This window comes from Mastigoproctus giganteus, chromosome 7 (genome assembly GCF_048544385.1).
Source record: "Mastigoproctus giganteus isolate SK-2022 chromosome 7, ASM4854438v1, whole genome shotgun sequence".
Lineage (NCBI taxonomy): Eukaryota > Metazoa > Arthropoda > Arachnida > Uropygi > Thelyphonidae > Mastigoproctus > Mastigoproctus giganteus.
The window spans coordinates 88,154,667-88,175,778 of NC_143581.1; the positions used below are offsets into that span (position 1 = coordinate 88,154,667).

General features: G+C 38.2%; 1 protein-coding gene across 1 annotated transcript in view; it reads left to right on the top strand.

The window, feature by feature from the left end:
- The window catches only part of Adsl (adenylosuccinate lyase), a 237,367-nt gene that overhangs the window by 75,663 nt on the left and 140,592 nt on the right, over positions 1-21,112 (top strand). Inside the window, exon 4 of the mRNA XM_090376996.1 lies at positions 4,153-4,232. Coding sequence (XP_090233122.1) covers positions 4,153-4,232 — 80 coding nt within the window. The remainder of the gene's footprint in view (positions 1-4,152; positions 4,233-21,112) is intronic.

Sequence of the window (21,112 nt, forward strand, 5' to 3'; positions counted from 1 at the left end):
GCTCCGAAAAAATTACTGTTGCCGATAATTTCGTTATTTTTCGGTTCCGCCATACTGTTATGTCGCGTGATATTCACCACGTGCAGTTGTCGAGAAGAAGAGGGGGAACGCAGTGAGTGGGCGGAATTACGAACCGTACGTCACTGCTTTCCCCCTCTTCTTCTCGACGTAATTGTCAAAGGGGCACCGTGTTCTGGAGTATTACCGAAAATACATCTCAAAGGAGCCCGGAATGTCAGATGACACATGTCGACGATGCCACCTGGCCTAAGAAACGATCCAACACATCACCACGGGGTGCAAGGTGATCACCCAGACTGAGTACACTCATAGACATGACCAGGTAGCCAGGATAATACATCAGAAGCTAGCGAGGAAATACCAGTTGACCAAAGAAAGTGTATCATACTACAGGTACGAACCCCAGGCAGTACTAGAGACCCGAACCCACAAGCTGTACTGGGATCACGCCATAATAACGGATAAGACCATCCCGGAATGATGTTATTGCAGAAATGGTAGGTGGACAAGATGGAAAAGGCTACCTACCTGATTGACATAGCGGTGTCGAACACTAGCAATGTCCAGAAAACCAATGAGGAAAAAATTAGGAAGTACACGAACCTGAGACACGAGATCAAGGAGATGTGGCATATGCAAGAAGTATCAACCATCCCAATCATCGTGTTAACCACCGGTATGGTACCAAAGGCTCTACATAGCGGCCTAGCAGCAATAGGTCTCCCAGAGAACACCTACAAGGAACTCCAGAAAGTCGCAATCCTGAACACCTGTAGGATAGTCAGAGATTTCCTCGACCGACAGTAACACCAGACATTACAACCACCCTGTGTACTTGGTAGCAGTATCCGTCAAGGAGTGGAAAGCCCCAATCGGGGAGAAATAATATAAGAGCAACAACAATAATAATAATAAGTCAGAGCCAAAGCAAATCTTGGATCCGTTTTACATGATTCATAACTCAGGCGGCTAGCTCAAATAAATCTGGGATAAAATCCGGAAAATGAAGGGGAAATATCCACCAAGCCCTTCAGTGATCCTCGAGGACAATGGATGTTCAGTTTCAGATCGAACTGCAGTTGCAAACACTCTAGGGGAAACTTGTAGAAACCTCTGCAATAACATCATTCCCCCACAGTTTTCGGCCCTGAAAGAGAAATATCCATTAAACTTCTCTTCAAAAGGGCTTGAACCATATAACAAGCCCTTTACACAGGGAGAGTTAAATTCACACTATTTCTCACGTGTGCAAGTGCTGTTGGGCCAGATGACATCCATTACGAAATGATAAAACGCCTCTCATCATAATCTACGGATCACCTAATTTCATTTAATAGAATTTTTCTTAATAAACAATTTCCGGATTCCTGGCAAAAGGCAATATTGCCTTTTGTTCTTGCCTTTCCAAAACCAGGAAAGGATCCTAGAAATCCAAGTAACTATTGTCCTATTGCTCTGACAAGCTGTTTGCAAGATCCTGGAAAGAATGGTTAATCCTCGCCTTATATGGTATTTAGAAACAAATGGTCTGCTCTCCAGGACATAGTGTGGCTTCCGATGAAACAGAGCCACTTTGGATCATTTAATCTGACTTGAAACATATTCGTGATGCTTTTATTAAATCTAAGCATCTGGTAGCAGTTTTCTTTGATATTGAAAAAGCCTATGACACAGCCTGGCAATTTGGCATATCAAAAGACCTCTTTAACTTTGGTCTTAGGGGTAACCTACCTCTTTTTATTAAAAATTTTCTTTTGAATCGCCAATTTCAAGTCCATTTAGGATCCACACACTCTCGAGTATTTTGTCAGGAGGAGGGAGTCCCACAAGGATTTGTTCTAAGTGTCACGCTTTTTGCAATCAAAATAAACTCTGTTACAGAACAACTTCCACCTACAGTAAACAATGCCCTCTACGTTGACGATTTTTTTTTTTTATTTTGTCATTCGTGCAATATGAGGGTCATTGAAAGGCAACTTCAAAATACCATTGATCACCTTACATCTTGATCATTGGCTAATGGGTTCAGATTTTCATCGCAGAAAACTGTTTGTGTACACTTCTGTCTCAAACGTAATCTTCATCTTGACCCAGAATTAAAGCTTGGGCAAATCAACATCTCAGTTGTAGCAGAAGTCAAATTCTTTGGACTTATTTTTGACAAGGAGCCGACATTTCTACAACATGTTCGTCAGCTTAGGACAAGATGTGCTAAGAGGCTTAACACCCTTTGTGCCCTTTCGTCAACTTCGTGGGGTGCAGATCATTATACCCTTCTTCGTCTCTACCGAGCCCTTGTCCATTCCAAACTTGATTATGGGTCTCAGTTTATGGTTCTGCTAGAGATAGTGTACTTCAGTGGTTAGATCCAGTCCATCATCACGCCATTTGGACAGCCACCGGAGCAGTTCTCACATCTCCTGTCCAAAGCCTTTACATTGAAGCAAATGAACCATCTCTATCTCTTTGACATAGTCTTTACAGTATGCCTTTAAATTGAAATCCCTGCAGGATCATCCTGCGTGGGCATCCGTTTTTGAGCCACGTTGGGAAAACCTCTACAACACCCATCAGACTGCCAACGAACCTTTTGGTATTCTCATCCAAAGACTGTTAAATGAACTAAACATGATGGTAGAGAATGTTGCCCAGTCACCAAGGCAATTCCTTCCACCCTGACTTGCCCATCTTCCAACTTGCAACTTCTCCCTTAAGATCTAGGAGAAGATTACTATGCAGCCATCTGTCTATCAGCAACTCTTTGCATCACATAGAAAACAGTATTCTGACTTTCTGACAGTCTATACAGATGGATCAAAGTCAGAACGTTATGTGGGATCTGCTGTTGTGTTTCCTCACAAAACATTATCCAGTAAGATCCCACAAGAAACTAGCATTTATACTACAGAGTTGCATGCAATAGAAACAGCCCTTGATCACATTAAAAATAGCGATTTCCAAAGGTATGTGATATATAGTGACTCATCAAGTGTGTTACAGGCTTTATTATCAATGAGGTATAACCCTCATCCGATCCTGTCCCGGATCTGGCAGATCCTTTTTTCTTTTGTGGAATTAGAATTTGACTTTCACTTTTGCTGGATCCCAAGCCACATTGGGATCCAGGGAAACGAATTAGCTGATACCGCTGCCAAATCAGCTATTTCCCTGGATAATCATTGCCTGTCAGTCCCCTATACAGACTACAGGCAAATAATATGCTCCAAATTACATTCCCAGTGGCAAAATTTGTGGCACGGACAGGTCACAAATAAACTACATCACATTAAGCCTGTAATTACACAATAGCAGTCCAGTCTACGCAAGGTTCGAAAAGAGGCACAAGTTGGTCCACACGGACCTGAACCATGCAGCTTCGCTGCCATCAAGCCTCATTGGGGATCAGAATCGAGCACCTGACTCGATTCCTTTCCAACCCTACCATGGTAGAGAGGAGACACCTTGTCCCCCCCACCCTTTTTTTTCCCTCTCTGGTGAGGCATGGGCATGGAATGACTTCAGAACTGCCTTGAAAATCAAATTGAATGTGATAATTTTTAAACTAACATGTTATTTTGTGAAGTGAAAATGGAAATGTTATTACATTCATTTTACTTCTGGTGTAATAGGTTTCTTCTATTGTAAAGCTTAAATGGAGCTTGAAAGTTTATTAATATTTAAATTTGTAGTAGGTGGATGAAATGAAAAACTACTCTCAACTGATCAAAATTTACTCATTAGTAAATGGATTTTTGGAGCTCTTGGTTATGCTTATTTGAACTTTGATATTTCATGCTTAGACTATGTGATTTATTTATCTAAAAACAGAAATTCCTAAACTGATAAATGATTAATCCTGTGGTAACCAGTCTGGGACGTTGTGCCTCAACTGCAGTTATCTGGATTAAGTGGTTGGAAATTACTGCATTGGATTTTTCAGAAAATTAAAAAAAATAAACAAATTAAAAAAAAAAATTTCTACCTGATTTTAATGTAAAAAATTAAAACAAATCAGGTCAGAAAATTACACTTATCATATTAATATAAAAAAATATTAATCTTATGAATAATTTTTTTAACTGCTTTAGCTGGCAAAAATAATTTTCTTAAAAAAAAAATATTTAATTTCAGTTAGCTCGTTGTGTTCATCGTCTAGCAAGATTTGCGGAGACATATAAATCACTTCCAACCCTTGGATATACTCATTTTCAGTAAGTAATAGAAAGAAATTATTACAATTTTACGATATAAAATTTAAAATTTTGTTAGTTTAATACTCCACCACATTATAAGTAAAGTTAATACAGTCACTTGCACACCAGCAAGAGGCGCCTCCGTAGCCAGGTGGGCAGGAGCGGCAGTGTGTAGCATACACTTCTTGATTAGACCGGGGTTCGAGCCCTTGACCACCAAATACGGAGGATGCGGAGAGGTCAGGGAATGACCACCGCATATCTCCGGAGCAATATGGCCTTAGTTGCTAATGCTCCTAAAAACCAAATAACAAACAAACAAACACCAGCAAGACTTTTGTGGATTTATTTTATGATTGTTTTCTACAGCAGCATGTTCGAGAGGCAGCCAGAGGGAGTGATAATCTTGATCTGATTATCAGCAGTGATTATTCATGCATTAAGAATCTGAAGATAAAGGAACCACTAGATAGCAGTCATTACAGTGTACTGATGTGTGATTTACTCAAAGGTGTAACTAACTAGACCAACATTTGGAGTGACTACATCAGCCAAAAAAAAAAAAAAAAAAAAAAATTCTCATTTCACCTATCCGGTCACTCCAAATGTTGGTCTAGTTCAGCCTTAAATTTATGTAAGCTATCAACTTTCACAACAACAATAAAAGATGGAAATCTGTTCCAGAAATCAACTACCTGCTGGCTGAAGGCAAACGTCCGCCCCCTCCTCATCTATATCCCCTCAAGTTCGTAATTTGAACAAGAGGAAGAATTCTATCAGCATTGAGCCTGCTCAAACCATTCAAGGCCTTGTACACCTCAATCAGATCACCTTGCAGGTGCCTAGTCTCCAGGGGGTGCCTCCGTAGCCAGGTGGGCAGGAGCAGCAGTGCGTAGCACACACTTCTTGATTAGACCAGGGATCGAGCCTGTGACCACCAAATACGGAGGATGCGGAAAGGTCAGGGAATGACCACCACATATCCCCGCAGCAATATGGCCTTAGTTGCTAATGCTCCTAAAAATCAAATAACAACAACAACAACCTAGTCTCCAGATGCTGAAACTTGCAGAACTTAAGCCTTTCTTGGTAAGAGCCCCCCATTGTTCCTGTCGCCAATCTTGTTGCCTTTCTTTGTACTCATTCTAGCAAATCTACATCCTTCCTAAAATGAGGCCTACAGATCTGTAAGCAGTACTCAAGGTGGCGCCTCCGTAGCCAGGTGGGTAGGAGCAGTGGTGCGTAGCACACACTTCTTGGTTAGACCGGGGTTCGAGCCCGTGAGTTCTAAATACGGAGCGTGCGGAAAGGTCAGGGAATGACCACCGCGTATCTTCGGAGCAATATGGCCTTAGTTGCTAATGCTCCTAAAACCCAAATAACAAACAAGTACTCAAGGTGTTGCCTAACCATTGCTTTATACAAGGGGATGGTCGCCTCCTTGTCTGCTGGCAAAATTCCTATATATCATTGACAACACTCCATGGCCTACTCTGGCAGCCAATCTGCAGTGCTCAGAGAACTTCATATCTGACTGCACAATTACCCCAGGTATTTTTTATTCCCCACTTCTCCGAGTGTAGCACCATACAGTTGGTATATTTCTCTTGGGTTATTGCTACCCATATGCAGTACTTTGCAGTAAGTCAATGTCAAATATCAGTTGCCACTTCTCAGCCCATCTGCTCAACTTTTCTAGAACCTGTTGCAGTAGTGTACCGTTTTTACTGTCATTAACAACCCTACCAACCTTTGTATTGTCTGCAGACATGGAGACAATACAAAGGTTGGTATTGATGAAGGTATATCAGATTTTAAGTCTGATATACCTTCATCAATATCATTGATGAAGAAATTGATGACAGAAAACAATAATGGGCCTAACATGGACCCCCTGAAGAACTTCACTAATAAGAGCAGTGTCCATTGATTACCACTCTGTCTTCTCCCACACAACCACCCTTTTATCCATTGTAGCAACTTGCCCTTAATGCTATACTGCTCCAACTTGTATAGTAGTCTTCCATGTGCAACAGTATCAAAAGCTTGACTAATCCATTTGGCATATAATCCAGTTAGTATTATGCTTAAAGGTAGATCTATATCCCTTAAATCTAATGTTCGATTTTTAAGAGCTACTTGTGGTCAGCTTCAAACTCTTTGGATATAAGGGAAATTTACCGAGCTATACAAAGCTGAAATCTGGTGCTTGATTATGGCATTGCCATTTCTGAAATAAATCCGGTGGTTCCAGTAAACTCAGTCCATTACCAAGGATCCCATGTTTGTATAGCGCTTCCTTTATATCTGAGAAAGACTTTCTTCTTTACCAAAATCTGTTCTATGCAACAGTACAGAGTAAGGTAAGGTAAGCAGCAGCCATTATCAATCCACTGCAGGATGGAAGCCTCCTCAACAATTCATGTTGAAGGAAATGAACCATTACAGTGATTAAATTGGGTTGGCAGATTGACCGTATTTAGCAGTCAGGGCCTTGAAGCCCAGTCTACTCAAAGCTACTGCACTCCTGCTCCTGACCACTCACCTATTGCGGCCTCAGTACAGAGTAGTGCTTTCAACTGGTGGTAGTATGTGTATTACTGTTTTTTTTTTTTTTTTTGCCTGAAGGGGGATATGTGAGGTTTGCAGCTGATAGTTTGAATAAATTCATAGGTCAACTGGATAGTTACCTGTGTAGAGATGGAAGCATATAATTTGCATTTTCTTATCTACCTGGTGATTTTTTTTTTTTTTTTTTGTCAGTGCAGCAAATGTCTTTGACTTCCTTGCACTATATGGGGAATACTATTACTATACTAATTTCCTTCTTTATTTGAAAAACTATAAACTGAATACCTACTGATTATTTGATACGAATGGAATTGTACTGAATGTATTTAGATGGCTTAAATTTCATAAAAAGAAAAATATATAAAAAAGGTAGAAAGGAAATATATAAAAACACAAAAATTGGAAAGTAGTATGTCAAGAAAATTAATTCAAATTGAAAGGATTATATTAACAATGTGAGAGAGAGAGAGAGAAGAATATCACTGGGATAATAGATTTGCCATTTATCACTTGTTTGTATATTTGTTTGTATGTATATGTACTGCCTCCTTTAATATAACTGGATAGATTCCATCCGACCTGGGTGCCTTTTTTATGTTTAATTTCAATAATTCCTCTTCCATTTTGCTCTCCGTTATTACAAAATCATTTAGCTCCCTGTTAGAGTTTAATAATCTTCTGTCCTCCAGTTCCCTACAGAATTCCTGATGTGTGAATGTAGATGCAAAATACTCATTCAGTTTGTTACCTATCTGAGCAGAATCAATAACAATCGAACTATCAATATTAAGTGGACCAATCTGATGCATCCTCTTCCTTCCAGAGTTTATATAATTAAAGAAATCCTTGCTATTTTTCTTTGCATCCTTTTCCAAAGAATTCTCGTAATCTGCCTTCGCCTGCCTGACCTCCTTTGTGACTTGATTACAGACAAGCTTATATCTGCCATAGGCTTCTGTGTCACCTGATAATTTATATGCATCCTGTACATTTTTCTTCTCTGCCACGAACCTTATTAATTCATTTGACGTCCATTTAGACCTGAACCTTGAACAGTATTTCTTAGTTGGTATGAAAAGCCTAGTAGCCTCCAAGATTAAGTCCCTGAAGGCTTCCCATTTAGAATTCACCATTTGGTAACATCATTAGTTGATTTCACTGTATAGAATTTAAAAACTGTCTGAGACTACTCTAGTCACCTTTATGAAAGCAAAAACTCTTCCCTTTACCCTTGATGGTAGTTACATCTTTAAGTAAATCCCACATCAGTACACTGTGATCACTGCCACCTGGTGGTTCCTTTATCTGCAAATTCCTAATGCATGAATAATCACTTCTGATAATCAGATCAAGAGTATTACCCTCTCTAGTTGCCTCTTGAACATGCTGCTGCTGCAGAAAACAATCATCCAATAAATCCACAAGTCTTGCTAGCGTGTGTGTGACCAACCCACAAGTTCCAGTCAATATCTGGAAAGTTAAAATCTCCCATTACAAGACATTCTGATTTACTAGCCCACTCTACTTCTCTGTATAATTGTTCGTTGTCTTAATCAGCGTCATTAGGCCTATACACACTCCTACTCTCATTTTTCCTTTTCCAGTGGTTATTTCACACAAAACTGACCCAACTCACTGAAGTCACTGTCCACCAATGTCAGACTGGTGCACTTCCTTAGATTTTGTGTTACTTAACTGGCAGCATAGCCCCTCCTCCCTTCCTACCCTGTCTATCCTTTCTGTACACGTACTCCCTAAATTCCAATTCTACACTGCTTATATTGGCATGACACCATGTCTCTGATATCCCAACAATATCTGCCTCTGATGATGTCTTGATCAGCACTTCAAATTCATCAAATTTATTTACTATACTTCTAGCAGTGGTATACATGCGCCTGTTTTACTCTCAGTTACCCTGACACAGCCCATGTATTTACTTGTTCCGTGGTGACTCCCAGCAGCTCTTGAAATCCCCAGCAACTTGCTTTCTAGGCTGCTACTCATTTCAATAGAACAATGCAAGAATCACTTTTGGCTCTGCATGCGGCTACTGTTAATCTTTTAGTCAGTGAAACCCCCCAAGCTAGCAGTTTTCCAACCCACCTAATACTGCCTGGACAGCATCAGCAAATATTCTTGCATCCTTTCTATTGAAGTGTATCCCTTCCCTGTACAAGCAGTCTCCTGTTAACAATCACTGACTACACTGAAAAAAATTCTATCCCCACGAGCCTTACACAATCTCTCCAGTGCCCAATCGATTGAAAGGTTCTCATCATATATTCCCTCCTATCGTGTCTGGGCAGAATTGTAGACACTTTCAAATTTTACCCCAACTCGTGACTTTTTTAAGCATTACCTGTACTTGTTAAGTAAATCTGCAGGTCTCTTATTCTTAAGGTCATTAATGCCAACGTGTATAGCAGTGTCACCTTTTGTGTCCTTAAAAGATGATATCTCCCCTACAACATCATCAATTTTTGCTCATGGCAGACATACCCTGGTCCTGTTCCACCTATCCTTTTTGCATAATATATTCCCCTTCTCCCTGACAATAGAGTTGCTGACAATAACTAGCTCCAGTGGGACCAGTCATTCTGCTTTGGAGATTGCTACTGTGTTGTCTGATGCACAGGAGTGAGCTCTGGCATTGAGTTGGGCAGTTGAGAGCTTGATGGGCCCTTCATATTAATTTCTTTGAGCGCATCTACCGTACACCTTAAACTCTCAGAGACACCCATCAGAACGCTTAGTTGGCACCTAATTTCTTCACAGTCTGCACATAGCACACGCAGACATCCTTATTGGCTAGATCATGTACTGTTCTAGATAGGTCCACAAAAATTTGACTGTGATGCGTTGGAGAATTGTCCCCTTCGATTCTCCCCTGAGCGACAGCATTCCCCTTAATCTGTGCATGTTTCTTTGCTGCTCTAGTCTGGGTCATGATTCTGTTACAGTTTATTTAACAATGAAATTTAATAAGATTAATAAATTTTATTGATTAATTGATAATACTATACTAAGCTAACAGTTTCCTAATACAGTGCTACATGTTACGCTATGCAGTTTTACGTTATACTTTACGCTATCAAGTTCGGGATATTTGTTACGCTGTTCTGTATCAATCTAATATACTATAACAATGGTGGAAAGTTATGAATGGAGGCTCTATGGACACTAAGTATTAACTTAGTGCCTCTCCCATCCTGCCATATCTGTCATTTTTATGCAAAGTATAATTACCATATTCAAATTCTGCATCTCATTACCAGAGTGACACCATGTTTCACTATTGCTTATGCAGTATTTGATGTTACCTATGCAGCATTTGATGATAACCAATACAGTCGATTCCGGTTATTTGGGACACATCGGGACTGTGCATTTTGGCCCGATTAAGCGGCTGCCCCAATTATCCGAAGTTTCATGTAAATAGTTAAAAATACAATTTACCCCCCCCTTTACAATTAGTTCACTGTACAATCAAATCACGTTACGACGAACTCAAAATAGTAAAGTACCGTTCACTGTACGATGTGCAGTAAGCGCCGGTCATTATGATCACGTTTGTGAATTGAATTTTAATTCTATTAAACAGCGATTCTAATTAGCGAAAATAGGAGGAATATTATCCACAGGCTATAAAAGTAAAGATATATTAAGCACAAATTTACCCTTTATTACCTTACCAATTAAAAAATTAAATGATACGTGATAATCGGAATAATTAATACGTACTGTAATATGTACATACTAACTAAACTAGTTGACATTTCTGTTCACTGACATTTGTTGGTGGGGACTGAAATTTAAAACAATAAAAAGATAAGCAATCAATAACAAAGAACACGGCACACACAAATTGCAAGTAACACAACACGCGCAAGTGAGAACGGAGTAACAAATTAGGAAGCTTTAAAAATAGGAATGAAGAGAAGATTCTGAAAATTATTTTTTTTATATGATTGAAGATTCCATGGAAGTGTAAACACATTTTACCATAATAACCCACAGAATTCCAGCTGCCGGTATTATCGCAAATTCAATAAGATCGAGTTTACTGTCCGTTTATGATAGATTGCACTAACAGAAAAGCCCAATAAACAGGTGACTGCTAATTGTTTTTATTGTTTTATGGTTGTGACCTCCAAAAATCCGACCGAACTACGCGGTACGGTCGGAGACAATCGTAGGGTAATCTCCAGTGGTGAGGTCTCCTGCCCCGATTAAACGGCATTTTGTCCCAATTAAGCGAAGTAAACCCTGGCTATTTTCTCGATTGGTTTTTGTTTTTTAAGATTTGCCCCAAATAAACGGCTGCCCCGATTAACCGGTGGCCCAAATAACCGGAATCCACTGTACTTTAAATGCAATAAATTATATTTAATGCTACAACATTAGTGCATAAGCAAGTAAATATGTGCCTGTTTGTGTTTTTAGGTAATCTTTTACATCTTTTAATTGTGAACTCCTGCAGGCCTTGTAATGCCTCACACTGCTTTTGAGGCTGTTGCATGTTCCATTAGAAGCCCTGCAAGAATCAGTTTTGCCTCCATTTGTGTCTACCTTTAAGGTATTAGTCTATGTATCCCCCCCCCCCATTAGCAGTTTTTCTGCCCAGCCAACAGTGCCTTGGGATCATCAGCAGATATTTTTGCTGATGCTCCCTTGTATTTAAAGTGTATGCTGAGAGAAATTCTATCCCATGAGCCTTGCACAGTCTCTCCAGGGCTGAATCGATCAACAAGTTTGTCATCATGTATTTTCTGCTATCATTTCTGGACAAAATTTGAGATGCTTTCAAATTTAATCCTAACTTACAATGAGCATTGCCCTAACTACATTAAGTAAATCCTCAGCTTGCCTATTCTTAATATCTAATGATATTAAGAATGAAAAATATTCTAAATTTTTTTAAAAATGAAAAATAAAATTTTAATATTATTAAAATGAGATTAATAATTAAAATTAATAATGATATTATACCATTGTATGCAATAATATCACCTTTTGTGCCTTTAAAGGATAACTGTTTACAACATCCTTAACTTTTGCTCCTGGAAGACACCTTGGTCTTATTCCACTAATCCTTATTACATAAAAAATTCCTTTCCCTCTCTTCTATAGTCTCCAAGAATAACTATCTCCTGTTGGACCAGTACATTCTGCTTGTGATTATGCCCTGCAGCCAGATAAATTAGGGCCAGATACAGGAACGTTTGACAGACGAATACTTGATAAGTCCCCTGATTTAATTCTATTTAATTATATTGACAACTCTTTTTTTTTTTTTTTTTCAGACATTCAGATTCATCCAATGAAATGCCAAATTTCTCATTTAATTTCTTCACTTTTTCTGCATCTTGCACTTACAAAGGCATCTCCTGTGGTGCTATGCCCCAGTAGGGATCACAATACTGGTCAAAATCTTAATACCAGTATTTTGGTATTTTTAATTTATGAAACCAGGATACTGGTATTAATACCGGTATTCCAAAAAAAAACATTTTTTGCAATAAATTTTGATGACAGTTAGGTGCAATAAAGTAAGGAAAAAAAACAAGTAATTACTTGAATTCACATTTTAAATCAAACTTTTATTACAATAATAAATATTCTATCAAAAATTATTAAACATACAATTAAAACTTTTATTACAATAATAAATATTCTATCAAAAATTATTAAACATACAATTATTCTAAAAACATAAAAATAAGCATCCACACTACCTGTCTGAATAAAGTGAGCTCTTAAGAAACTCAATAGTGTTATTGTTTAAACTGGATCTAATTTTGGTACATATTTAATTAGCGGCAGAAAACTGTCCTTTTGGATTCTGTGCTGGTTGTTGCTTTGTACTGAGATAGTCGTAGATGAGTTGAGTTTACCCCCCCCCCCCGCTTTATTCCCTTATCTTTGAAAAATCTTATTTCCTTTTTATCAAAAATAAAAAATATTTCCTTTTTGACTTTTTATGGCACTATATCTGTATTAACAAAAGAAAGGGACTGACGGTTAAGCATGGTGAGGAAATCAAATCTAAGTTGTTGGGGGGGGGGGATATATATTTATTTATTAATTTTTATTTCCCTGTATCTTAGTATTGCCGTCAGTGGCCATTGTTATGATTTTTGTACAGCAGCTCCCCCTCAAGCAGTGCCTCCATAGCCAGGTGGGCAGGAGCAGCAGTGAGTAGCACACGCTTCTTGATTAGACCGGGGTTCGAGCCAGTGACCACCAAATACGGGGGATGCGGAAAGGTCATGGAATGACCACTGCATATCCCCGGAGCAAAATGGCCTTAGTTGCTAATGTTCCTAAAAACCAAATAACAAACAAACAAATCCCCCTCAAGCACTAAGCTCCACAAGCTACCTGACTGCATTAAAAAATGAGAATTTCCAGGAGCTGAGGGATATTCCTCCCCCACACACAAGTATATATATTGTATATCATATATATATTATATGTGAGCTGTCAGTTTCTCAAGAGCAATGGCACAAATATAAACAAAAGTCATTTATCATACAAAACTACTTGCAATACATAACTGGTGTTCATTTTCATCTAATCTATTCATTTTTCTCATTTAATCTGTTAATATATGTTATCATTTCCATAAAATTTCTCTCAATTAACAATCTCAACTCTCTCTACAGCTTCAAAAGCTAAACTAATTTAATCTTAATCACATCCTCATATTTCTCTTAATCACCAATATCAATTCTCTTCAAAACAGCAATACATAAGTTGCTAACTTAATACTAACAGTTCCATGTAGTCTCTCTTAATTTAGCAATATCAATTTTCTTTACAACTTCAACCAGTAAACCAACTCAGTACTGACATTTCATTATTTCTCGTGTTTCTTCAACTTCAACCTTAGTCTAAAATAATCTCCCACTTTATCTAAGTACCATTTCCAATACAACCCAGTTCAGAGGACTTACCTTCCTTCTCTTTTATGGTGGGATTCCTTTGTGCGGGTTCCTTCCATGGAGTGCGGTAATCTCTCTCTCTCTCTTGAACTCTGCATCTCTGCAGTATAGCTCTTCCAGTACTGTCTTATTTCGGGATTTCGGGGACAGTTCTCTCTTAATACTGAAGGAAATTACCACAGCAGCAGTAGTAGAAGCCAAGGCACTATCTGACTGGCTTGTTATTCAACTTCCGGATTAACTTCTAGTACAGGAACATGCTGGCGGAACCCTTCACAGTATAGCTGGATACTCCCAGAGCTACCACTGGAAGTCTGCAGCCCCTCCAAGCAACACCACAAACCCCTCTTTTGGTGCAAGCACCTTACTTATTTCCTTCTCATTTATTTATTTATTGAATTGATTGCAAGTTACAATCACCCATTGTACTACTTTTTATATGCAAGCTTATGTGCAAACCCCAGCGGGGTTTGCACGCATTTACCTATCTCCCCCTATCTAATTTAAACCTGACCCAATCACAGTGTTATTCTTTAAACTCACTCTTCTTCCTTTGTTGGGAAACATAGAATATTTTTCCCACACAACGAAACACTTTCATCTTTTACCTCAAGATCACCTGTTCACAATACCATTGAACTGCTCCATACCAACACCCTTTCACAAAAGGCACTGAGTGTCACATCGTCAAGTGGCAGTGTAACAGAGGGATTAAACTATTCTTCAGACGCTTTTAATTTTAACCCTTCTGCACCTGCCTTACCACTGTTCATCATATTCTTTAATTGCACTACCAGGCCTACTCCCACTAATGGAAATATTTCCATTTCCATTTTAAGTTTTCGTTATTCCTTAAGTGCTTTACTTCCATACACACTGCGCTTACTAAGAGACATAAGAGGTGTGCAAAACTTAAGGATCAGTCAGGTTTTCACCTGTAGCTTCTCATAGGAGTGGCCTGGATATGGGAAAGCATACCAAAGGAACCTCGAGAGGTACAGAAATGATGAAAGAAACAACACCAACACAACAACGGAAACAAAACGGTACAGAGGGACACAGATGCATCACTGCCAAAGATGGAACAAAGGGAAGAGGTGGTTCTCAGTAGGAGATATGGCCATCCCTTAATGTCGATGCAGGTTTTGCACCACCTCTCCATACTTAAAACAATGTTAAACAATGTACCATAAGTTCTTGCAGTAACATCATCCATTCCTCTGTCAGCACCATCTTTAGCTGGTGTTGACAGAGGAACATTTTCTGGTGGGTGTGGACGTGCCGCTAGGCTTCTCCGCAGCGTGTCCCATATGTGTTCGATGGGATTTAGATCGGGCAGGCGAATCCATACAAACAATGTCCTCACTTTCCAAAAGCATATCAACATCTGCAGTGCGATGGGGTGTGGCGTTATCATCCACAAGCACGAACTCGGGGCCAATGTCACCTCAGAACAGACGCACGTGGGGAAGGATTACCTCAGTACAGTAGCGTGCACCGGTTACAGTACCACCTTCCAGATCTGGAGTTGTGTACATCCATCCAAGGTAACGCCTTCCCAGATGAGAACACCTTGACTGCCATATTGATCCCTCTCAGTGATGTTTGCGGGGTGATACTGTGTGCCAACCTCTCGCCAGATTAGCTGACATCCAGAATTGCTGCTGACTGAATCTACTCTCATCAGTAAAGAGTACCTTACCCCATTGCGCTGCTGTCCAGTCCTTGTGTTCGATGCACCACTGTAAATGGTGTCTCCGATGGGCAGGTGCTAAAGGGACACGGCATACTGGCCATCATACAATACAACACGGCATACAATAAACCACAATATCCTGTGTCCTGTGCAGCTGGTTTGCAATGGATCCCACTGTCTGGTGTCGGTCTCACTTGGCCTGTAGGAGTATATAGCGGTCATCATTGGGCGTTGTTTTTTGTGGACGACCACCACTGGTCCTTGAATAGCTGTACCTGTCGTTCTGAAGACCGACCATGCATGTGAGATGATGCTATGGGCGATACCGAACTTTGCAGCCACACTCCTCGCACTTCGACCTTCCCGAGCTTCCCAATTATTCGACCCCGGGTAAAGTCATCCAGATGTTGTCTACTGGCCATTTCGTTGTCTGTAGCACTGTATGAAACCAATCGAACATCTGTAACAATCGTGCTCACCGTTTGGTAATTTGCACATACCTGCTGAACTGCTGATTTTATCTGTTTATGTGAGCCCTCTCATCATGATTCAAATTTTTGCATGTGCACCAGCTTTCTACTGAATGGCCACAATTATGGAAATCACCACAGGCTGTTTTGTTTGATTTTGTGGTTGTAACCCTTAGAAATAGTGTTGGTCCTTAAGTTTTGCACACCAGTGTATATTTGTAAGATTTTATGGCTTACAGTTTCACGACATTTTCAGGTTTCCGTTGCATTTGTACGGTTTATAACAATCCCTCATTTGCAAATTCAGCAGTATTAATGATTTATTGTCATTGATTTTATAACTTTTATGTGAATAAATCATGGATAATTTTTTTTTTAAATTAGTACTGAAAAACTGGTATTTTTGTATCAATACCAGGATTTGAATACCCGAAAAAAATGACTGGGATCCCTGTATTCAGGATCCCAGAATCTCGGTATTGTAAGCCCTAATGCCCAGCTATAGCAGATCTGCTTGCATATATACCATACACAGTGCGTACAGTAAGACTCTGATATGTAAGAGAATTTCCTTTGGCTCTTAATTGTTGCTATATGTGTACATGGTTATAGTCATTTTTTGTTGCCTGGTTAATGCTGTACTGCAATGCCTCAAAATTGAAGTTCTAAATATTTACTATAAGAAATTGGCCATCTTGAAAGTTTACTTTCCGAAAATTCAGAGTAAATTGGGAAACAATTCTTGATGAATTACCTGAACTGCTTTAACCAATGAAGATAGACAAATTCTTGAGTTTTTAAAAGATGAGCAACAAGGCTTATTTGTATAAAAATATATGTGATAACTTGCAGTGTCGGTATTAATTCACGTCTTTCTAAACTTCAACTTTTGTTGCTTTCTAAATTAAGGGAGGGTGTTATTAATTTTTTTTTTTCTTTTTTTTCAAGCGCGAGAGGTATTTGAACCTATAGTACTTAGTACCATGCATAGGTTGAAGACTGAAAAGATGAAAGAAGATGCTTGTTGAAATTAGATTTTAATTTCTGTAGATTGTAATTTTTAGGAAATATGAAGGGAGGTTGTTTCAGAAAATGAAAGTTGAAGGAATAAATAAGGAAGAAGAAAAGTTGGTTTTGTGAGTTTGAAGTTGGACAGTAAAAGGATGCTGACTGGTTGTGGCATGTGTTTGGACTAACTAGTCTGAAAATGTGCTTGAAACCAGTCAGCATCCTTTTACTGTCTGATTTCAGGAATTAGAAGCATATTCAGAAAAACAGTGCCCATGGAAGTATCTACAGAAAAGGCATGCAGCAGAAATCTATGAGACAGAGTGGGGACCGTTAGAGATGGGTCATTAATTAACCCAATTCCCTTCTTTTGAATGGAGTCTAGAAGCCTGAGAGAGATTTTGGGGGACACTGCCCCAGTTGTGGAAAAATATTTCATGGTAAGGCAGATTTGCGATTTGTACAGAGTGAGCAGCTGTTTGGAAGAAAAGTAACAACAAGATTGAAAGGGAAAACCCAGTTTTTTAGATTTAGAGGGACTAATATTTGTGATGTGTACTTATGCCAAGAGAGAGTAAAGTCAGGATAGTCCCTAATAAAGATATGTGATTTTGCATAGAAATCTGAGTGTCATCAGAGATAAGTAGGAGCAGAAGAATTTTTGTGAGATATAAGACAGGACAGGACAGGACTGAGTTTTAGAAAGATTGAAATCAACTAAGTTATCTTTGCCCTACTGGAGAATTATCTAGCGATTAGCATTTAAGGAATTGGTCTGTATTGTATGCATTACACTAATGTGTAATGCATACATGAAAAACCTGCAGAACCAACTTTTCTCACATGCTTTATTTATTATGTATTTGTTACTTTTGCCTTTTTAATAATGTGTCATATAACTGTGTAATATGCTAGTAAAACATTTAAGTAAAACAGCCATGCATTAAAGGAGAGGAGAGTTTTATTCTTGATGAATGTTTCAAAGTTGCTCTTTAAGACAGTGTCTGTACTGTTCAGAAAACTGGCTTGTGTCATAACTTAAACTTGCCAATTGCTTGCCTATATCATAAACCAAAAATTATGATTCAGACTCTTTTTGTATTGATTTTAGAGCAGTTGATGTCCTGATGGTTGTGAAATACTTGCCTGTGACTGGGAAAGTTGTTCTACATCAATCACAAAAAAAAAAAAAAAAAAAATCAGAATAAATGAAAATTTAAAACACCTTTTCTTTTATTCCTGTTTTCAGATGCTATTGTAGTGCTAGCGAAAAATACCACGCAGTATTTCCACTTCTGTTTATTGTTTCGTCCTCTTTATTTTATTTTTTAAATGCTATTAATCACTTTGGTAATTTCATTGTGTCTGAGTTTCTCATTTCAAAACTTTTACCAAGAGCAGATGGGGTAAAAGAATAATTAAGAATAAAATAATACAGATAAGTAGGAACAGTGGATTTCACAAGTTACATCTGGCATAACCTCAAAAGCCATGACTTTGCATATTATATTAGTAGTAGTAGAGGCATGCGATGCAAGAAAGCAAACTTATATAGCATGAGCCAAAAAAATAAAAAACATTTCGCACATCCATTCCCTCTAAAAATTTGTCTAGTTCCTCCTCGAATTTATTTAAACTATCAACTACAATGACAAATGGACGTCTGCTGGCTAAGGCAAATTTCCACATACCTATTCTAAAACTGTCTTTTCTCAATTTGAATTTATGCCCCTCTGATTATCTGAGGAAATTCTGAGGAAAATCTGAGATAATCTGAGGAAGAATCCCATCAGAATCGAGCCTGCTCAACCCATTCAAGGCCTTATACACCTCAATCAGATCACCTCACAGGTGCCTAGTCTCCAGACACTGCAATTTGCAGAACTTAGCCTTTCTTGTAAGAACCCCTTTGTTCCCCTCACCAATCTTGTAGCTCTTCTCTGTACTCACTCAAGCAACTCTACATTTTTCTAAAATGAGGCCTCCAGACATGTACGCAGTACTCAAGGCATGGCCTGACCACTGCCTTATACAAAGGGATAATCACCTCCTTTTCCCTACTAGCAAAATTCCTGTATATCATTGACAACACCCCATGACCTGCTCTGGCAGCCTGTCTGCCCTGCTCAGAAAACTTTATATCTGACTGCACAATTACTCCCAGATCTTTTTCATTTTCTACCACCCTAAGTGTAGTACCACACAGTTGGTTACTTCTACTCATGTGCAGTACTTTGCATTTGCCAGTGTTAAACTTCAGTTGCCACTTCTCCGCCCATCTGCCCAACTTTTGTAGATCCTCTTGCGGTAGCACACTGCCATTACTATCATTAACAACCTTGCCAACCTTAGTATCATCTGCAAACTTGGATGTTAAGCCTGATATACCTTCATCAGTATTATTAACCATATGGTGCAAGAAAGCCTGAGGCTTATGCGGCACCAGCCACAAAAAAAAAAAAAAAAAAAATCTGAATTACCCCGAGAGAGAGAGAGAGAGAGAGAGAGAGAGTGAGTGTCAGAAGTAAAAGGGAATCACCAAGAAAGAGAAGAATGATGATATCCAGCTCAGGACCCTGGGTGTGCCAAGCCCATACCCACCAGATGTGATAAATATACAATACAACAGTGGGCCCAACACCAAACCGTGGGGGACTCCACTAATAATAACACTAGTCCACGACAGCATCCATTGATTACCACTCTCTGTCTTCTCCCACTCAACCATCTTTATCCATTGTAGCAACTTTCCCTTAATGCCATATTGCTCCAGTTTGTACAGAACCTTCCATGCACAACAGTGTCAAAAGCTTTCCTGAAATCCAAGTATATGATATCAAAATTATTTTTTGCATCCAGTTCCTTTGTAACCATATCATAGTATCCAATAAAATTTGTCAGACAAGACTTTTCCTTAACAAACCCTTGTTGTAGATGAGATAAGTGGATTTTGATATACAAAGATTTCAAATTTTGGAAGTTGATAAATGGAAATTCTCTTTAGCACCTCTTGTTAATCTGAGGGTCTCAAATTAACATAAACAGAAGAAAAGTTGGTTATAAGAAACCTGTTATGGAATATAATTTATACTATCAAAGTGTCACATCCCAACAGAAAGTTTTACAGATTTACAAGTACACAAAAAGAGAACAGAGAACTTAATAATACTTTTAATTTTAATTTTTTTTTTTTACAAGCTAGAAATATTGTATAATTTATGCATATAAATTGTACTAAACTTTGTTGAAAAAATGTAATTTTTTATGTACTGAAATTTTGACATAAAATATTTTACATTTAGTAATTTATGAATTAGTAAAATGTCAAAAAATCCTGAGGGAGATGCATTACCCATGCTAAATAACTTAATTGAGTTTATTGATAACAGCTTTTAACCTGGAAGTAGTATCGTGTCATTAATAGGCACTGTAAGAAAATATTTAATTCTGGTGACTCCCTGGTTGGGGATTAGTAGTTACTTTTGTAGCAGTTACTACTTTTGGGAGGATGTTTTTTATTTTTCTCTCTCTCTCTCTGAAAATTCACCTTGTGTAAGCTGATGGGTGAGAATATGGGATGTCATTTTACTTCACTGTATCCAGTAAAGTGCAATTTGTTGTGTAGTGAATCACTGATTTTCATCACAGTTGCACTATTTTTTATACTAATTTTCACTGTTCAAAGCTTCTGAAAGTTTACCACTACTCACGTATGTAAGTATTATATTGGAAAATAAGAGAAATTCTGGTAGAGTTTGTGGCTACAAACAGTAAATTAGCTGATCCCTCATCAGTTTTTGTTCTATTGATTGTCCCAAGAACCTTGGAAAAAAAGGATATGAATTATTTTATGTTATTATTTCATGTTTATAATATTCATTACATACACAGGCAGGATTAATAGAAATTTTTATTTTATTTTTTTCATTGAATTACATTAAATTCAAAGTGGGTTTTTTTTTTGGTAAATAATTTGCTTAATCTGTTGTGTTGGAGAAATTCCAAATTTCATGCAATTAATGCCTCCATAAACTTAAATTTGGCTGAGATTGTTTCACGTTTCTATTTTGTTACCAACACTTTTTGGAAAATTTACATATAATTATTAAATTTTTTTTATTCTTTAAAAGTAATGAGTGTTTTTAGTGACCAAAGAAAAAGAAGTGGTAAAGTGTCAAAAACACATGATATTTGCAAGATTTTTGA